Source organism: Onychomys torridus, chromosome 7, assembly GCF_903995425.1.
Source record: "Onychomys torridus chromosome 7, mOncTor1.1, whole genome shotgun sequence".
In the NCBI taxonomy this organism is placed as follows: Eukaryota; Metazoa; Chordata; class Mammalia; order Rodentia; family Cricetidae; genus Onychomys; species Onychomys torridus.
The window spans coordinates 56821232-56841025 of NC_050449.1; the positions used below are offsets into that span (position 1 = coordinate 56821232).

General features: G+C 43.5%; 1 protein-coding gene across 4 annotated transcripts in view; it reads right to left on the bottom strand.

The window, feature by feature from the left end:
• Map2k5 (mitogen-activated protein kinase kinase 5) overlaps positions 1-19794 on the bottom strand; it is a 234619-nt gene that overhangs the window by 196266 nt on the left and 18559 nt on the right. For 3 of the 4 annotated variants that reach the window (XR_004945416.1, XM_036192309.1, XM_036192308.1), the window contains exons 3-4: positions 17862-17929; positions 2124-2193 (exon numbers count right to left, since the gene is read on the bottom strand). Coding sequence is in view for 3 of the 4 variants with exons in the window: in XM_036192309.1 (XP_036048202.1) it covers positions 2124-2193; positions 17862-17929 (138 nt within the window). In the remaining variant the exon portion in view is untranslated. The remainder of the gene's footprint in view (positions 1-2123; positions 2194-17861; positions 17930-19794) is intronic. The other variant, XM_036192310.1, reaches the window with a different exon arrangement.

Sequence of the window (19794 nt, forward strand, 5' to 3'; positions counted from 1 at the left end):
GCATAGATGTTTCTTCTACAACCCATAGTAGTCCCACCCAGGGCTGGCACTGCAGACAGTGGTCTAGGACCTCCTTCATCGATTAGAACTCAAAAAATAAAAATAAAAAAATGCCCACAGACATTCTAGTCTGATGGAGATAATTCTTCATTCAGGTCCCCTCTTCCCAGGGATCTCTAGTTTGTATCAAGTCGACAAAATGTAACCCGAACAAATATACATTTCATCAGCCCACTCACTAGCAGTGAGGTAGTCAAGTAGCAAAACACGGGACAACAAAAAGAACCAAGACCCAAATTACAGCACAGCAAAGAACCCCAGGAAGGGGATGACGTCACTTTTTGGAATTCTCAGCGTGGCCTTGGTGAGACTCCGTTTAATATGCGTTAAGTCTCAAGGGGCTTCTGGCGACAACAGCATCTCATAATTTTGTCTGTACACCGCCCTCTTCTCCCCTCCAAACTCTCCTCACATACCTCACTGGCACCTGAAGTTAGATGCCTTTCCCCAGAAACAAACTGTAATCTAAACCAACTTCTCACTCAGAGTCCACCAAACCCTAAGGAGCTGTGTGACTCTCTGTTACTTCACCCCCCCTGAACCTCCACAGTCCACACAACGGAAGCAGTAAACCCTAACTGTAAAACTGCTGGAGACCAGAAAGGAGAGAGAGGTCTCAGAATGACCGCCACCAAGGGGGCTCTGTATGGGAACGGTAACACCACAAGGCTGCCCATACGGTGAGAGGGAATTAAACTAAAAGGTTTCCCATGGACAGAAGGGAACAGTTTATTGAAAAGAAAATCCCTCCAGCATGGTGACTAGATTCTCTGGGATCTGTACCTGGCTTTGCCATAACAGAGCTCAGAAGCAACTGATCGAGATTGTCAGCCTGTAAAACATTATTCCTTTTGGAGGAAATAACTTTTAAATCTGCCCTAATTCTGCAGTCACTGAGAAATCCAGGAAACAGACTACACAGAAACAGCAGTCTCCCCGTTCGCCTGTTCAGTCAAGCACCACAGGATCCAATTCATCATACTTTTCTTTTGGATAACCACTGAGCTTAAGGAGTTTTGTCCCCTCACTTAGCCCTTCATTAAATTCTTACTAATCATGAAATAAGCCCCCTGGATCCACTACCCACACAAACACCCAAAGAGGAATATTGCACTTGAACCTGGATCTCCTTCCTGGCTGGCCAAGCCAGCTGCCTTTGGAGACCATCTCTGCAAACAGAGCCCACTGGTTAATTGAGCCATTCAAACTTCTGAGTTACAGGTAATGAAAGTCTAGAATGTTTAATTGGAAAACTCATACCATGATTATCTGTACAGTTAAAGAAGGTGAGTTTAACTTTTAATTATTTCAATTAAGCTATTTCTAGAAGAGTTACTTAGGAGGGTTTCCTGGTCTGTTCCATTAGTTAGAAAACATGGATTTCAAGTGGGACAAAAATAACGGTTAAAAATGGACTGGTTTATATAACTAAGTCACTCTTTTCATCATTATTCAAATTTTTAGAGGTCTTTGCACAATCAAGCAACCATAGCTGACACAAGGCTGGTACGACCCAACCTAAGAGAGATTCCCACTGAGACTCACCCTCGTCTACTCAGGTATTTGGAGACTTAATCAACTGCCATTGAAGAAGATGCCCATTAATTAGAAAACATCTCCCTACCCCAGGACAAATATCAAGCACTGCCCGAAGCTCTGCCCTAGAATCCCCACTTTTCAGGCTTCCACCCTAGCTCCCATCTCAATGGCAGCTTTGACCATCACCATGAGCCACGAAATGTAAATCCAGAATTAAAGCCATCCATTTGCCTTGGTTTAGAATCATGGGGACTCCCAAAGAGTTCTTTAAGCGAATGTGAGTATGTACTTCAAAAACAAAAAACAATCTAGTTAGTTTAATTTACTCTAGCAGATTAGATATTTTATCTGCTATAACTATAATATAGCTTGCAATCCTCCATGATAATGAATACTTCTTTTTTTTTTTTTCAAATTAAGAGCTAAACATCATGTTATGTGCATTTAAACCTTTGGAAAACATAACTGTTGATGAAACAGTTTGCTGAAATAATCATCGTTGATTAGAATTTGTTCAACATTACCTCTTGGAAATATCTGCAGTGGCTCTATTAGCTGGCCATTTACTTGCTGTTCCATTACTGTGGAATAATACTGCAAAGAGATAATAGAAAGAAATTACTCAGTAATGTAACGGACACTGGGACAGACACTTGTGGGCTGTTGAATTCATTGCATTTTTGTAAATGGCTGGTATGCACACATCAGCCTTGAGTACACGTTCCCTATATTTGCACAACAAAATTACTACAGTGAATATAGTCAGGATTTGGAGGTCCAGTATGGGGTTATCATCCATACCACCATTTATCTCTAGACTAATACTATTAACAAAGCCCCTATGTTAGTATTTATCATACTTTAGAATGATATATATTTTAAATGACACAAAAAGCATTTTGATAGAAATTATTCAAATTGCCTCTTGTCCTTTTCTTCTGAATTTTGTAAAGCAAAATGAATAGGCTCAATATTTGGCTTGAATCCACATGTCAGTTAATCAAACCTGCACATTTGTGTATAAAACCACACAGATAATGAAGACAGAGGCTGCAGAGACTGTGGGACCAAGGACAACAGAACCCCATGTAAAAAGATAGTCCCCTTCTAGAAAATCTACTTCTGATGTATAATTTAGCCTTAGGCACAGTTTAAGATGGATCGAAACTCATTGTAAAATTCTAGGCACACAAAAACTAAGATCCTGAGTAAAACAATAGCTCACTGCCATTCATAAAATAATTCCAAAGCTCTAAGAAGGCTGGCCCGAGGTCCCCTCTGTTTTTCCTGGAACATTGCCTGGACCACTTGTTCACCTACACGTGAAGATGCCTTCTGTACTTTCTTATGTTCCTTTTAAGCTGAACAAACAAGAAAATGATGTTTGTGAAAAAAAAAAAAAATACCTACAAGGAAAACCACTGACTAGCCCAAAAGAGATTTTAAAAATTTTATGTGTCTAAGTGTTTTGCCCGCATATATGTCTGTGTACTACTAGCATGTCTGGTGCCTGCAGAGAACAGAAAAAGGCCTGGAATCATAGAGGATTGTGAGCCACGGTGTGGTGCTGGGAATCAAACCCCAGTTCCCTGGAAGAGCAGGGGTGCTCTTAACTGCTGAGTATCTCTCCAGTCTGACTTTGTGTTTTAAGGGCCTATCAAAAGCAGAACTCTCTCGTCTTAGCTGCTTTTATATTTAAACATACATACATCACTTAACTACCACATTTTCAGGAAATTCCCAAAAATTGATTATCATGTTCACTAATGTGCTAAAAAAATTAATAAAAATAAAAATAATTTTTAAAAAAAACACCTTGTATCTTGGGGCTGAAGAAATGACTTTGTCATTAAGAGCACTGGCTGCTCTTCCAGAAGACTCGGGTTCAATTCCCAGCACCCACATGATAGTTCATAACTGTCAATTCCAGGAGACCTGACGAAACATCAATGCACATAAAATAAAATAAATAAATTTTAAAAATGTGTCTTTCTATTGGCTTTATATAGATCAAAGTTATTTTAGAATCAATCTTTTTCCTTAGAAATATGCAGAGGCCTCAAAATTCTCCATCACTGTTAGGATCAGAAGCCAAGAAATTCAAGGCTTTCTGCAGTGCAAACAAGGATGGTGAAGGTGATGGCCAGGAAGGACTGTTTGCTAATGACCGAGGTGAGCGTGGCCTACCGGCAATGGCTTCCAAACTGTAAAGGAAGGCAATTCTCTCTTTCTATGGACCTAAAAACTTAAACATGCACAACATAAATACGTGCAAATCACTCTGGAATATACGAAGGCAACATGAGGCTGTTCCTGAAAAGCCAGAAATATAGCGCGCACACCATTACTCACACAGTGACGACAGGTAAGTGAAATATCAATCATGTCGGCTGTCAACCTTTTGGGACAGCAATAACTGTTAACAAGTAGTCTGGAAAAATTGTCCGAAAATGACTTGTCCTTGGCACACAAGTATTTGAGGTTTCCGTGGAAAATTAAGATGCCAGTGGCTATTTGGAACATTGCTCAGGTATTCTTTTTAATGGGAAATTTGCCGGCTATTGATCCACAGCATGTACCGTGCTTCTGGAAGGCTGCAAGCAACTTTCCAATCAGTGGCTGTCAAAAAAATTCTTGCCTTTTTATACTAGTACAAGACAGGGCCATGGTGGTGCCTATAGTTAATGCTTTTCTTTAATTAACTCCTATGTACAGTAGGTTTCTACTTCACCATGGTCCTAGAAATCAGGAAAAAAAATATCCTTATGCTTTATCTAACAAACTAATTACAGAATTGTCTGAAACTGGTGCTTGGGGTCAAGTTTGAAAACAAATAACCTTAGTGTGAAGGGTCAAAACAGGTGCAATGCCTTTTTCCCTACTATAAAACCCTGCATGCATGAAATTGACCTGTTTTCCAGCTTTATTTATTTACCTCACAAAATAAATAAAAAAACGTTTCCCTTTCATCTTAGCACTGTGCCAAATCAACTGGAAAACTACATATATGTTTGTAACCAATGTGAAAAATGTAAGCAATCTATACCCAGCTCTCTGTACCATGATTAACAGAATCCCACTGCAATGATACACACTGTGCTGATTAAGACTTTCTCAAACAATGAATTAGGATTTGCTTTTACTTTTCTCCAGCTCTCCCCAATCCCAGTGTCTTCTCTCCTGCTGATATAGTAGGATAGAGCTGGACACACACACAGAATTGGGTAGTAACCAAACCCATGGTGTGAGCACATTGTGCACAGTGATTTCTGAGTAGCAGGGCTGCTGAGAGGCCACAAGGCCCCAGCCTGAGCTCTGGCTGCGCATATCCCACACTCTACAGGCAAGGAGAAACCCTGGGCCATGTGTAGTACATTGGCACAGCGCACTCCCATCAGGCCACTAGGCCACCAGGCTCCAGTCCTGCTGCTGCCCAGGTAAGTGAACAAGGCACTCAAGAGTTGGAGGGCTCGCCGGGCGGTGGTGGCACACGCCTTTAATCCCAGCACTCGGGAGGCAGAGCCAGACAGATCTCTGTGAGTTCGAGGCCAGCCTGGTCTAGAAAGCGAGTTCCAGGACAGGCGCAAAGCTACACAGAGAAACCCTGTCTTGAAAAGCCCCCTCCCCCCAAAAAAAATGAGTTGGAGGGCTCATTCCTGGGAGCCTCACTATTGGCTGTCTCCTGACACATGGCACCAATGAAGCAAAGCTGCCATGCCCTGCTGTGTCTCACACTGCTGGGCTGTAAGATGGGGTCCAGTAAGCCTCAGAGAAGAAAAGAGCAAAGACCACAATTAACCACTGCACCGCCAGCTGGAATTAGGGCTGAGCCCCTGCATCTCTGCAGAATTGTCTTCCTTTGTTCTCTCCCCTTTGGCTCTAAACAGTCTTAAAATCATCACTAATGGCAAAGACAAGACTCTGGCTTGACCGAAACAAAAGAAAAACAAGAAGTTGTAACAGTGAAGGCCTGTACCTCAGACACCAAGACAGCTAACATGAGTGGAACAGAAAAGCCACATGTATCATGTCTCGGCTTTTATCACTTCAACACATGCTCTACGCGTGGTAGGTGTTTGATAAGGACGCATCGATTGAAATGGGACTGGACCCTAATTCTACCAGTCACTACTTACTGTGCACAGCCTTCTGGAAGTCACCTAACCTTCTCTGTTCGCCTCATCACCCAGGGTGACTGTGGATTCTGAAATTAAACTGCAGCAATTGCACTAGTGAAGGGACTTTGTAAGCTCAAACCCAGAGAGTCTGTCTCCCAACACTGAAGCAGCACTTAGCCTGAACACTTTCTACCTTAGAAGCATCCCAGCCTTTAAAACGTAAAGATTATGTACAGAAAGTACAGGGCAGGCGCCAAACCAAACCCAGCGGCAGCAGTTACAAAGTCTATTTGCTTCAGCTGTCCTTCGTATAATCCATTACAGGCAGTAATTGCAGCAATAATCAATATGCTAAGGGGGTAAAAGATTAATCAGTTTTACGATAGCTAATGGAATCTCCAGTACCAGCTTGGATTGGTTTCAGAGTCTCTCTGAGATGGTCTTTAAAACCCTTAAACAGTTTTAATAAGGATGTGGCCGAGTTTCGTGTAGTTATCCTATAATAAAATTAATCTCCAACAAGGGGTAACAAGTACAATCTTTGGGTTTGTTTGTTTGCAAGTTTACCAAATAGTGTTCCTATTTGTTATGAACCCAATTCTAGTTATAAATTCAATCAATAATTAGATTTTTTCATGGAAATATACCACATTAAAAAAATACTGAGTTCAAAACAACAGTTTAATATTACAAGGCTTAGATTCTCTATTAGCAGGGCGACAACCCTCACTCCCCCAAAATGCCTGTACATGTCAGGCTCAGCACTGCATATCTTATATATTTTATCTAATTTCCCGCACCCCTACCCCACTCATCTCTGTTCAACAGATGAGACAAATGACTTACCAATGAACATAGGTTATTAGTGAACAGGGGAAAACGTTTCATTTTAACATGAAACACATACTTACTATTTAGGAATTAAAAAGTAAGTGGGTCCCCTTCCTCCAACACCAAACTGAACACAGAGTTACTGTACTGAGCAGACTGCTGAGTTAGCAGAGCTCTGGCTTCTTCACTCACTGCTCCCATGTTCCCTCTGCACCGGCTGCCCTTAGGGACCTCTGCTCAGCCATGGCCCTCCCCAGCGGCCCTGGCCCCCGTCTCCGGGTACCCCCATTCTAGCTCCTGGGCGTGTCCCCCTTGGTGTGGGTGAGGTCCCTGTAGCTCCTGAGCAGTCCTCCCTTCTCACTGTATCTTCTCCTTCTACCACTTTCCAGGTCTCCATCACCAGAGGAGTCATGGAGACTAATTAGGACCTGCCGAGTCACAAATCTTTATCTGCAGCCTGTCTCTCCAAAGATTTGGAGCATATCCAGTTGGCTGACAAGAGCCTCCTCCAATGCTAAAATCCAAAACTAAGTTCCCTGCCTCTCTACCCTCCCTCAGACCCCAAGCCATTAAGTGCAGGCACCCAAACAGATGTCTTGACTTGATCCTGGCCACCTCTCTTCCCATACTGGCCACATGGATTTATTCACTTTCCTAACCTACTGACCCCTCACAGGCCTGCAGCCACCATGGTCTTTGACCTGAAATAGCCCATATCCCACCGTGTTTTAGAACTCTTGTCCTGCAAGCCACACTCCAGAGAAATAAGCTGGGCTACATCACTCCCATATACTTTGAAGCTAACGCCCGCCATGCTCCAGCCCGCCATTCTCCATAGCCCATCACACACCCTCCTTCCTCTGTTACCCACACAAGCTGAATCACAGGCAGCTTCTCCTGAATTCCCAGGCAGTCTCTGCCTCCAAACCCTTAAATACACTCACTGTTTCTCTGCCCAGAACACCCTTCCCAGTCCTGTGGACCCGTCTACTCCTCCTCAAAGATGGATCAGGTTCTCTTCTATGCTCACAGGGCACCCTGTTTCAGTGCTTATCACTTGTCATCCTGCCTGGTGAGGGTCAGTTTTTATTGTCCTGACCTGGGGTTTCTCTCTGCTGCTGTCTCAACAGGACCATGGAAGGCAAGTATGTGTGTGTTGGGAGGAAGAGAGGGCTCCCATCGCACTCCCTGTGGCCACCTCTACCGTACCACCCAGTACACCTTGGCTCTTGCAAACTAGGTATGTGGGTAAGTGAGTGAATCACAGAAAAAGCGAGCTTTGGCTGCAGCCATGTTTACCAGTTGTGACCTAAAGAAAGGCACACAGGCATTTGTGTCCCAGTTTCCTACTGTAAAAAATGGAGAAATTACCTGCCTCACTCACTTTAAAGTCATTAGGAATATCAAAACTAAAGAAGTTGGTACATGGGAAACCTAAGTACTTTAAAAAAGAAGTCATGGGACTATGACTCTTAGGCAACTGAACCAGAAAAACAATGTTCCTAACAATAGGTAATACAGGAAGTCTAGACAAGCTTGCGGAGGTGCCCGGCCCACTACAGGGGCAGAGGCAGGAAGTTGAGTCAGCGTCCCCTCCCTTGGCCTCAATCACTATAGTGTCATCAATAATATTCAAAGTGAGAGGTGCTCGGTGAAAGAATCGGGTTTTCTTCCAGAAACTCATTAAAGGCAGAGGTCATGCCTCAACTATTTGGTTCTCTCATGGCACTTGGGATCTCTGTGGGCTTGAGGGAATTCTTGGTGCTCCTGAAATGATATGGGCTATGTTGTCTGATGTGAACCTTCTGCTAAAAGAGAAAGAAGCTCAGGATCTCCATACCCTTGAGGAACCCACTGCTGGATGGTGCCTACGCATAACACCTGCTGCAGGTGTTTCTAGAAGGAAATGGAGAACCATCAGACTTGGCAAGTGCCAGTCATGAACTGAGAAGAAAAGACAAGAAAACCACAAGGGTTCAGTGTCCCAGTGAAGAGGTCAACAGAGACCAACTCTGGGCTCTGCTTCCAGGCTAATGCCACTACACACATATATTATTAATAATTTGAAAGTGAACATGACAGCAAGTTGACCATATTTAGTAATAATACCATTTGTTTTGGCTAGCAAAGTTGTAAAGGACTTTAGGGAGCTCCAGATGGTCTTAACAGAAGTGTGGGCAGCCAACAGCAGGTGAGACTCGACTTAGCTAAGTTGAAGGTAATGTACCCTGATACCAGAATGTTAAATTGGCACAGCAATGGGTCCAACACATTCAGTGTTCTCAGTGAAGCTTTGAGTCTCACGGCAATTAGCTTGGGGCAGTGTCCACACTAACTTTTCACTTGACTTGTAGAAATTCTACTGTCCTCTCTGAAGAAGTTTAAGCTGCCTACTTACATCATTCACTTAAATATAATAAGACTATCGAGCTGTGAAGACAGTGGGCCAAAGGAGACATCTCCTTATAAACATGCTGCTCGCACCCGTCACAGACACGGAGCTCAAGCAGAAGGAAGCCATTTCAATATCAAAACACTGGTGGCTCAAACAGCAGAAAGTTCCATTCCTGGGGCTGCAGAGCCCAAGCCTGCCTGTGTTTCTCCTCGTTTCGAAAGCTGCACCAAGAACCCCTTTGTGATGCCAGGCCTGCCGAGCTATTTCACAAAGCGGCCAAACACGAGAGGCTACAACATTTTCATCTCTTTTTCAAGAGACCCCAAATGTTCCTGGCAACACATAAAGAGAAAGTAAAATGATCTGAAAATAAGTTTAATTCTTCTTACTCTCTCACCATTCCTCCAGCATGCCTCCTGGAAAGAATTCTGTGAGTGTGTGTGTGTGTGTGTGTGTGTGTGTGTGTGTGTGTGTGTGTGTGTGTGAGAGAGAGAGACAGAGACAGAGAGACACAGAGAGAGAGAGATCACTGAATAGGATGAGAAAACAAAATAGAATAATGTCTAAAGTAAGTTCTTTCAGCCCTGTCTCAGTCCCTGTTCTATTGCTGTGGAGAGACGCCTTGAGCAAAGCAACTCTCATAAGAGAAAGCACTGGGGGCTAGCTTACAGCTTCAGAGGTCTGGTCCATGATCATCGTGTTGGGAGCATGGGGCATGCATGGCACTGGAGCAGTAGCTGAGAGCTACATACTCATCTGCATGGAGATTTAGGAGAGGGAAAAGGGGAGGAAGGAAGCCTGGGCCTGGCATGAGCTTTTAGAACACCTCAAAGCACAACCCCAGTGACACACTTCCTCCAACAAGGCCACACCTCCTAGTCCTATAGAAGAGTTCTACCCTGGTGACCAAACATTCAACCCCTCCCCCTCCCCCCCCCCCTCTCCCTCTTGTTTTGTTTTGTTTTTTTGAGACAAGGTTTCTTTATGTAACAGTCTTGGCTGTCCTGGAACTCCGCTACGTAGACCAGGCTGGCCTGTCTTTACCGACAGAGCACTGGAATTAGACGCCTGGCTGGAGGCCATTCTTACTCCAACCATTCCAGTTCTGTTTTCCCTTCTCTTCATCTCTCTCCACGCTGTCTCAGGGATGTTCTGCATGATCAATTGTATACACTAATGGCACGGAGATAGGAACTAACTACTTACTGTCCCCTGCAAAGTAAGATCCTATTCAATAATATACTTGAAGACATCATGTGGACAATGCTCTCTAAAGACAACCCTCTGCCAGCAAAGGCCCTGGGCTTGTTAAACGTTCAACTCCTAAATGGGCAGCATATTTTGTGGGAAAACTTGGCCAAGACTTTTTTAAACTTCTGAAGCCATAGTTGTTGTTGTTCTTTTTTTTTTTTTTCATTTTGTTTGAACTCAGATACATAATCACTGTAGTAAAAAAACATTATTTTTAATAATCAAGGAAAAAAAGTAGTATGCATAAAACTTTCTCAGTAAAACTAGCTACCAGGTCAAAAACGACACTTGAAACAGGTGAGGGTCCACTGGAGTCTCTGTCCAGGCCTCCTTGGTCCAGACCTGTAACCCCAACACATTTCTGAAGCTGATGTCAACGGCTCCAGTGTTCATCTGTGAAACGAAGGCACACAGGAACCCTCTGAGGTGCCCTCCAGCTCTACTCAAGTTAACCACGATTTTAGAGGCAATCACCACGTTATGCAGACTAGGGTAAAGATAATTACAGCCCAATTTACAGGGTGCTCCAAAGGTCAAAGAGTGCTTCTCCTTGACGTTAGCCACTGTCTAACAAGGTACACAATGGTCAAGTATACCAAAGGGAATACTTACACTGCACAGAAACACAAGGTCTCTGCTATAATGAGAGGCAGTATAGTAAAACTCATCCTGTACCCTTCTGGAAATGAGAGAGAGAGTGGGCAAAATGAGGAGAATTATTCTTGCCAATACTCTGCTCCATGCTCACAAGCTCAGGAGGAGCAAGAGAACCTAGGGAGAAAAAGTCCTTTGCTAGACACAGGACCCAGGAGAAACCAACAGGAATCCCTTCACAGCTGCCCCTGCATGCTGCGGGCCTCAGGGAAAGGCCACCAAAAGAAGAGGTCTGCTTTACAGCAAGCCCTTCGACCAACAGCTCCACAGCACTGCCACACAACACCACAAACGGAGAACAGCAGCGCCCGTTTTTAATCTTTCTAAAGATGAGGGGGGGAAATAAGAACAACAAAATTTAAACTACATTGAGGGAATATTTAACAGGGTCCTTTAAATAATTCGCAACGATCAGGTATTTAGTTTTCAGAATATGTAGGTTGTGTGTTTTTCTAATAAAGCATTTCAAATTCTAATTAAAAAAATACTTTATGGAGGAATTAAAAAGATACAATAGTGTCAGAGGAGAAGCCGTGATCCCAGAAGTGGAATATTCTAGCAGTATAACTTACAAGAAACTATGCTATAAAAACAGATTGTTGATTAACACAAACTCATAACAAAATGCAGAGAGCTATCACCACGCTGCTGTAATAACACTTGGCTGCTGAAGTCTCTCAATACATTAAATATCTCCTTGGAGACCAAATTACTTTACATTTTCTTAAAAGACAATTTATTATAGCTTTGTTTTCTTCTCATTATCTCTTAAAAATATATCGAATGGAGAAAAGAATACAACTTCTAAATAACTTATCCGAAATGGTCCTGATGTGAGACGGCAGCCTTCAGCTTGTCTGCTGGCTATTATTTAACAGCGCACAACCTGCTGCCAGGACATGCCCTCACTGGCACTCGATGGCCCCCGCCCGCCTCACATGTATCAAAAACCATGGTATGCCATTATTACAGCACTCATAAAATTAACAGCCCCGGGCTGCTAGTGATTTAAATAATTGATAAGTTTTCAATTAAAAAGCCAACATTTTCAGGTCTAATACAAAAATCTATTTAAATTACTGATAAAAACTTATACTTGTGTTGGCCCAAAGCCAGAAAATCCCTTCCTCCAATTGGTGGTGGGGGTGTGATTCAGCACACTTTGACTCAGATGTTGCATTTTTTTCCCCTCTTATGCAGATCTAGGCTGTCCACTCTCTCCAATTTTGTGATTAAAGAACAGTGGTGAAACATTTCTACTTCTGGTTCCCCATATGGACTTCAAAGGGACCGTAATTTTATTAAACTCCATATGAAAGCCTAAGCTGTTGTGCCTTGTGCTGACGGTACACATGCAGTTCTCTGATGGATTTCCCATGCCTCTATACCCCCACGCAAATCCTTTCTCGGAGCCACATTGGATTTATCTATTGTACTGACTGGTTTTGTGTACCAACTTGACACAAGATTGAGTCATCAGAGAGGAAGGAGCCTCTGCTGAGGAAATGCCTCCATGAGATCCAGCTCTAAGGCATTTTCTCATTTAGGGATCAGTGCCGGAGGGCCTCAACCATGGTCCTGGGCTCTGTAAGAAAGCAGGTTGAGCAAGCCAAGGGGAGCAAGCCAGTAAGCAGCACCCCTCCATGCCCTGCTTGAGTTCCTGCCCTGATTTCCTTCAGTGATGAACAGCCAAATAAACCCTTTCCTCCCCAACTTGCTTTTGGTCACGGTGTTTTGTTGTACCAATAGAAACCCTAACTAAGACATCTATTTATTTCATTATTTATTTATTTTCTAAGAACAGGCCTCACTGTGTAGCTCTGGCTAGCCTAGAACTCACTATGTAGACCAGGATGGCCTCAAACTCACAGGCATCGGCCTGCTTCTCTCTCCCAAGTGCTGGGATTAAAGGAGTGAGCTACCACAGCCAGCACACCAATTTGAATTTATAAAATAAATACTGAGAAAACTATCCACTTCTTTTAGATTTTCCAATTTTGTGGAGTACGTGTTTTGAAGTATGACCTGATGAGTCTCTGGATTTCCTCGGTGTCTGTTGTTATGTCTCCATTTTCCTTTCTTTCTTTTTTTTTGTTTTTTAAGATTTATTTATTTATTAAGTATACAGTGTTCTATTTGTATATATCTCTACAGTGTTCTATTTGTATATATCCCTGCAGGCCAGAAGAGGGAGCCAGATCTCATTACAGATGGTTGTGAGCCACCATGTGGGTGCTGGGAATTGAACTCAGGACCTCTGGAAGAGCAGTCAGTGTTCTTAACCTCTGAGCCATCTCTCCAGCCCCCATTTTCGTTTCTCATTTGGATACTCTTTCTCCTCATGTTTTAGTTTGGATAAGAGTTTGTTTATCAGGGTTGGGGATTTAGCTCAGTGGTAGAGCGCTTCCCTAGCAAGCAAAAGGCCCTAGGTTCGATCCTCAGCTCCAAAAAAAAAAAAAAGTTTGTTTATCTTGTTGATTTTCTCAAAGAACCAACTCCTTGGTTCATTGATTCTTTGTATTGTTCTCTGTTTCTATTTTATTGATTTCAGCCCTCAGTTTGATTATTTCTGCCCTCTACTCCTTTGGGGTGTGCTTGCTTCTTTTTGTTCAAGGGCTTTTAGGTGTGCTGTAAGTTGCTAGTATGAGATCTCTCCAATTTTTTCTGTAACCACTTCGTGCTATGATCTCCAACAGGCCCCCTCCCCTTAGAGCTTGGGGAACCCCACAGAAGATTGTAGAAGCCAGAGGGGTTGAAAAACAAAGGACCACACAGCCCACAGAATCAAATAACCAGGGCTCATAAAGGCTCACAGAGACCGAAGTGTCAATCACTGAGCCTGCACGGGTCCGAACTAGGTCCTCTGCATATATCATGGTTATTATAGCTTAATGTTTTTGTGGAACACCTAACAGTGGGAAAGGAGGTGTCTCTGACTTTTTCACCTGCTCTTGGGACCCTTTTCCTCCTACTGAGTTGCCTTGCTCAGCTTTGATATCAGGGTTTGTGCCTAGTCTTAGTGTATCTTGTTTTGTTTTTTGTTTTATTTTAAATTTATTTAACATCCTGATTGTAGTTTTCCCTCCCTCCTCTTCTCCCAGTCTCTCCCCTGCCACCTGCCCCCTGTCCTGCCCCATCCTTTCCTCCATTTCTATTTAGAAAAGGGCATGCCCTCCATGGATACCAACAAAACATGGCATATCAAGTTGTAGTAAGACTAAGCACCTCCCCTTGTATTAAGGCTGGGCAACTCAATATGAGGAATAGGGTCCCAAAAGTCAACAAAAAGAGTCAAAAACAGCCCTCGCTCCCACTTTAGGAGTCCCACAAGAAGACCAAGCTATACAACTATCACATATGCAGAGGGCCTAAGTGAGTCCCATGCAGGCTCCCTAGTTGTTGGTTCAGTCTCTGTAAGCTCCCAGGTTAGTTGTTTCTGTGAGTGTTCTTGTGATGTTCTTGACCCCTCTGGCTCCTACAATCCTTCCTCCCTCTCTTCAGCAGGATTCCCTGAGCTCAGCCTAATGTTTGGCTGTGGGTCTGCATCTGTTTCCACTAGTGGCTGGATGAAAGCTCTCTGATGTCAACTGGACTAGGCACCAATCTATGAGTATAGCAGAATATCATTAGGCATCATTACATTGACATTTCTTTTTCTCCAGTTATGTTTGGTCTCTGAGAAGGCAATCTGGCTGCAACATCTGTCACCCTATTGATCACCAGGGTTGATTCAGCTGATCTGGCTGGCTAGGCGGGTGTCCCCTTCCTCCCTCACAGCCTTATGTGCACCTCTCCAGAAGTTGCATGCTCTGTTGGAGCGGACGACCTCCCCCACTAGAGGAGGACTGGTCCAAACAAGGTCTCAAGGTCTATTTATTGTGTCTTGTTATGTCGTGTTCTGCTGACAGCCCTGGGAGGCATGCTCTTTTCTGAAGGGAAATGAAGGAGGAGTGGGCCAAGGGGAGAGGAGAGGAGAGAGGACTGGGGGGGGGGGGGGCATGGAGGGAGGGATGTACTGAAAACAAGCAAATAAAATAAAATTTAAATAAATAAATACCAATGCAAAATTCTAATATCAGGCTGGGGGTCCTGAAGACTACCAATGAAACCTACTGTGAAGCTGGGTTTGCATGGTTCTCTATGGTCCCCAGAGGAATTTCTGACCATAAGAACTGAACAGACTAAAAGGAGAGCCAACCTATTCAAGTGTGTTGTTTTCAGACCAAAAAATACCTGTCAAAATCTCAGGAACTACTAAGTTTAAGGACATGTCTACAACAACAACAACAAAAAAATTAAATACTGCAAAAACAAGCATACGGTATAAGGAATGTATAGTGCAGACACCACAACTAATTGTATAAACAAATCACTCGAATTCTATAATGGCCTTGACATAGGTTTCCAGTAGCATTTTCCAGGTGGTAGACCAAGATGACACTATATGAAAGAATGAATGGCTGTGGGGTTTGGAAAGGCTAAATGAAAATCTGTATTTCTTTCTTTTTAAAATTGACTTTTAGTTATGTGTGTGTGTATGTCTGTGTGTGGGCTTGTCCATGTGCATGTGGGTGCCCACAAGGACCAGAGGAGGTGTCAAATCTTCTGGAACTGGAGTTCCAGGCAGTTGTGAGCCACTCAGTGTAGGTGCTGGGAGCACCGGTCCTCAGCAAGGGCAGTGCCTGCTCTTCACTACTAAGCCAGCCATCTCTCCAGCCCCAAGCTCTGAACTTTCAATATAGCTTTAAGACCTTGGGCATATCTCTCGAACACTTACAAAATGGAGATGAAGAATTGGAAGGGTAGCTCAGTGATGGGGTACATGCTTGGGAAATAAGGGGCTCTGGGTCAACAACGACAAAAAGGAACCAGGGCTAATAGCCACCATGGAGGATTTGATTACTCTCCCTTTTTAAGGGCTGAGGAGATGGCCCGGTGGGGAAAGTGCTGCCTCAAGAGCATGAGGACGTCCCCAGAATCCAAGTAAAGCTAGGTGTGGTGGCAAGTGTCTGTGACCCCAGAGCTACAGCATGACTGGAATACAGGAGACTCCATGGAAGCTCAATGGGTACCTAGCTTGGCATACACAGTGGCTTGTCCTCTGACCTCCACGTGCAACACCTGCACTCACATACAAGATGTTTACACACACCTACATTACCACCTTAGCTACTTACCACCCCCTACACACACAGACACAAGTAAGTAAAAAAAAAAAAAAAAAAAATTTCAATTAAAAAAAGAAAGACATTTCAAGCTTTGAGTTTACACACTGGGCACTCAGAAATGGAAAGGATTGGCAGCATCATGAGGATCACACTCAGTACTCTTTCACAGGGCACACTTTGCAAGGTCTTCTGAAAAATCCACGCTGCTTACATGTGGGTGTGCTGAATGCCTGTGTGCGTACACTGCTGTCAGCTCTTTGCCCAAGACCTACATTAGAAAACCAGAACCCATCTGTGTGCATGTGTTTTCTCAAAACAAAAGAGTCATGCTCTCCGGAGAGTTAGCCAACCCATCAATAACAGTGCCGCCTTGGAAGAGACAATCCCACTCTGCCTTGCATGTACCGATGATCTCAGCTCTAAATTCTCAGTACACAAAGACTCCCACATAAGTTAATGGGAAGTCAATGGGAAATTGACTTTTCCTACTCTGGGCTGGTAGGAATGCAATGCTCTGTTAATCATGCCATCCTTCTTGTTCTCTTTCCTCCTACCCTAAATTAAAACTATTGGCGGAAACCCACACAGACAGTTCAGTTTTCATTACGATGAACAATATCCTGGTGGAAGTTGAGGGCTATCAAAAACATACATCCTAACTGTTGGCTACAATTCAAGTCTCAGAGAAAAGCAAATGTCTGGCCTTGTCCATCATGTTCACGGGAATATCACTTTGCATCTGTAGAGCGCTTGCTTTCACATCTGTTATCTATTCTATCATTACCATCACCCTGTGCAGTAGAAAGGATGTGTGTTATTACCCACCACTGACAGATGAGGTAACTGTGGTACTGAAAGGTTAAGTGATCCGCCTCAGGCGGGAACCCAAAGCAGAGCTGTGCTCTCCCTCCTAATGCAGTGTCCTCCACCAGACCACAGGAAAGGCTTTGCCAGACAGATCACGAACTCAGGCAAAATAAAACTCCAGAGGAAAGCTCAACCCGGGCTCGGGGCGGCTGTCAGTCTCTGGTTGTTTATAAATGTTCCACGACAGATACTGAAGCTTTAGAAGAGTACCCTTGCCGCTACCTATTCTAGTCTCAGACGAAGGTCAAGATACCAAAGAAAAGTCCACCTAGTGGACATTCAGATCACTTTGGATCAGTGAGCAGCCCTGCTGTTCATTTCCGAGTATAAGCAGGAGGATGGGCAGTGCATAAAATACCCAGGAGTACATCTTTAAATCCTGAGTCCATAAAAGCCTGCAGCTATGTCATAGCTGAAGTCTGGAAGGGTGAAAGAGATCTCCAGTCAAAAGTAGATTTTGAAAAATTTTTTAGAGCCCAGGGGTTCATTTTTAATGAGCCGTTACTTTAAGTACTGCATAAAAAATACAGGAAATTGATAGTCCATTTAGTCTGCACCATACCTAATGCAAAAGTCATTAAGATGCATTATTCTTAATGTTCATGATATGATCAGTAAGTGTCTTTTGAAAATAATGCCCTTAACTTTCAAATATGGAAATCTTGAAAACCTTATCTATTATACAGAAAAATGCTATGGCAACTGTGATTTACTTACATATCTTCACTGTGCCCAAGAAACAGCATCCTCAATTACATTACCATTCTTTAAAAACAGTCCTTGTTTGCTAGGCTGATGAGATGGCTCAGTAGGTGAGAACACGTGCCACCAGGCCTGACAACCTGAGCTGTATCCCCAGAACTCACATGGTGGAAGGAGAGAACCGACTCCCGCAAGTTGTCCTCTCGTGTGTGCGCGCACACACACGCACACACGTTTTTAAGAACCCGCAACAGCCCTCGTATGCAGTGCACTTACATATGACAGCATCGCCTTCATTTCTTCATCACTTCTCACTGTAATCCTATCTCCATCTTCATCTTCATCTGTTTAAAAGTGAACATGAGGAAGGGGGTAAGACTTGCATTCTTTTTCGAAGATTTGTTTTATCATTTCATTGTGTATGTAAGGGAATATGTATGTATTGGTGCAGTGCTCACAAAGGCCAGAAACAGAGTTGGATCCCTTGCTCTAGAAAGAACTAAAATTTTCTTTTAAAAGGAAGGTAAAATATTAAAATAGTTCTCTAGTTATTCTAGACACATATCTAGGTCAAGTGAATTTGACTGGAGTATGACAAGACTGGCTTCCGAAAGAAGAGGGGCTTCCCACTACACCTTCAGTACTTCACGTCTCCTGTGGCACCGTGTTCCCGTTCTCTTCCTCCTCTCTCCCAGAAAACCCATCACATCGTCAAAGCAGGGTGAAAATGTCTCACATTTGCTAAACACTGCTGCACAGAGGGGGCTCTGACTTGTGCTTCCTATGTAGTACTGCCTTAAGAAGCTCACTACAGTCCTGCAATGTGGACAGCAGAATTATTTCTGCTTAGAGAAGACAAGCCTGGGGCCTCACACAAGGTTAAAAGCCAAGTGACTCCAACAGTAGGCTTCCATCCTCCATCCTATTTTGCAAAGCTCCTCTCGGAGAATTTTGTTTGTCTCAGTCCTGCAAGACTCAAATGGTGATTCATGCTATTTTGAAATAAAGTAATAGTCTCAAGATTCAGGAATATTAAGTCTTTACAAAACCTATAACCAGAATGTGCACACATCTAGAAACAATGTGCTCATGTTAGTAATTCTCTTACTTTTAAAAGCTGCTTTTAAAAACCTAAAGCCAGACCTCTTGAGATCAGATCTCAGTTTCCACCTAAAATAGAATTGTTGGCCTAATCATCACCCACATCTTTTCCCACACTGGACTTGAATGACTTTAGTTATTTCTAAATATTTTGGTACTTCATCCTTCTAGAGAGGAGGAACACATGGGTGACCAAGAATGCTCAGTGGATAAAGCCGTTGCTTTCAAGCCTGACAACCTGAGTTCAAACCCTGGAACCCACATTGTTGAAGGAGAGAGATTCAACTCCCAGAAGTTGTCCTCTGGCATCTGCACATATGCTGCAGCATGTGTGTGCCCACGGGCATACAAGCATACACACTGAATGAATGGATGGATGGATGAAAGAAAGAAAGAAATGTAATAACAAAATTCTAACAAGAGCAGGAGCAGTGGACAGCTGACGTGGAGGCTCTAAATACACAGTTAAAGAAAAATGCCAAACATTTGAGCAATGTACAGAGCCTGCCCAGGTAACAATCTAGAAGGGGCAGGCCCTTGGCAGGATGCTCTGAATCTGGGTATTTGCTAAAGAGTCAGCATTCTATGTCTGTTCACTCGTGGGCATATAACTGCTGATTAGATGAGCCCATTCCAAACCTGGCAAATTGGACACCTCATCCTCAGAGAACATGTTTGCATCGTTCTGAAAGAACAGAAGGATTTGGTTCAATACACAAGCCCCCCATCACACACCAACAGGCATACTCTCCTCTCCAGAGGAAGACGTTCTGAAGAAGTCCTCCTGTTTGGTGACAAGGCCATGAGGCCCATGGGAAGGAGTCTGGGCTTTTCCCAATTAGCCTATTACTAAGCAAAATACTAGTGGTTCCTTTTTGTTCTCAGTGGCCAGCAGCGAACTGACAGCACCAGGGGAGGCAGCATTTCCCTTGGTTTCCCTCAGTGACCTGAGCCAACAGTTCTCCAGGGAGGGGTCTTCTTTCCAAAGCCTCGTGCTGCCGAGTTCTCCAAGTCTACTGAATCGGTATATCCACATCACTGTCCAAACAGCTAGAAGCTGTCAAAAACCCCACACACCTTTAATCCTATTTAATCCCAGCACTCGGGA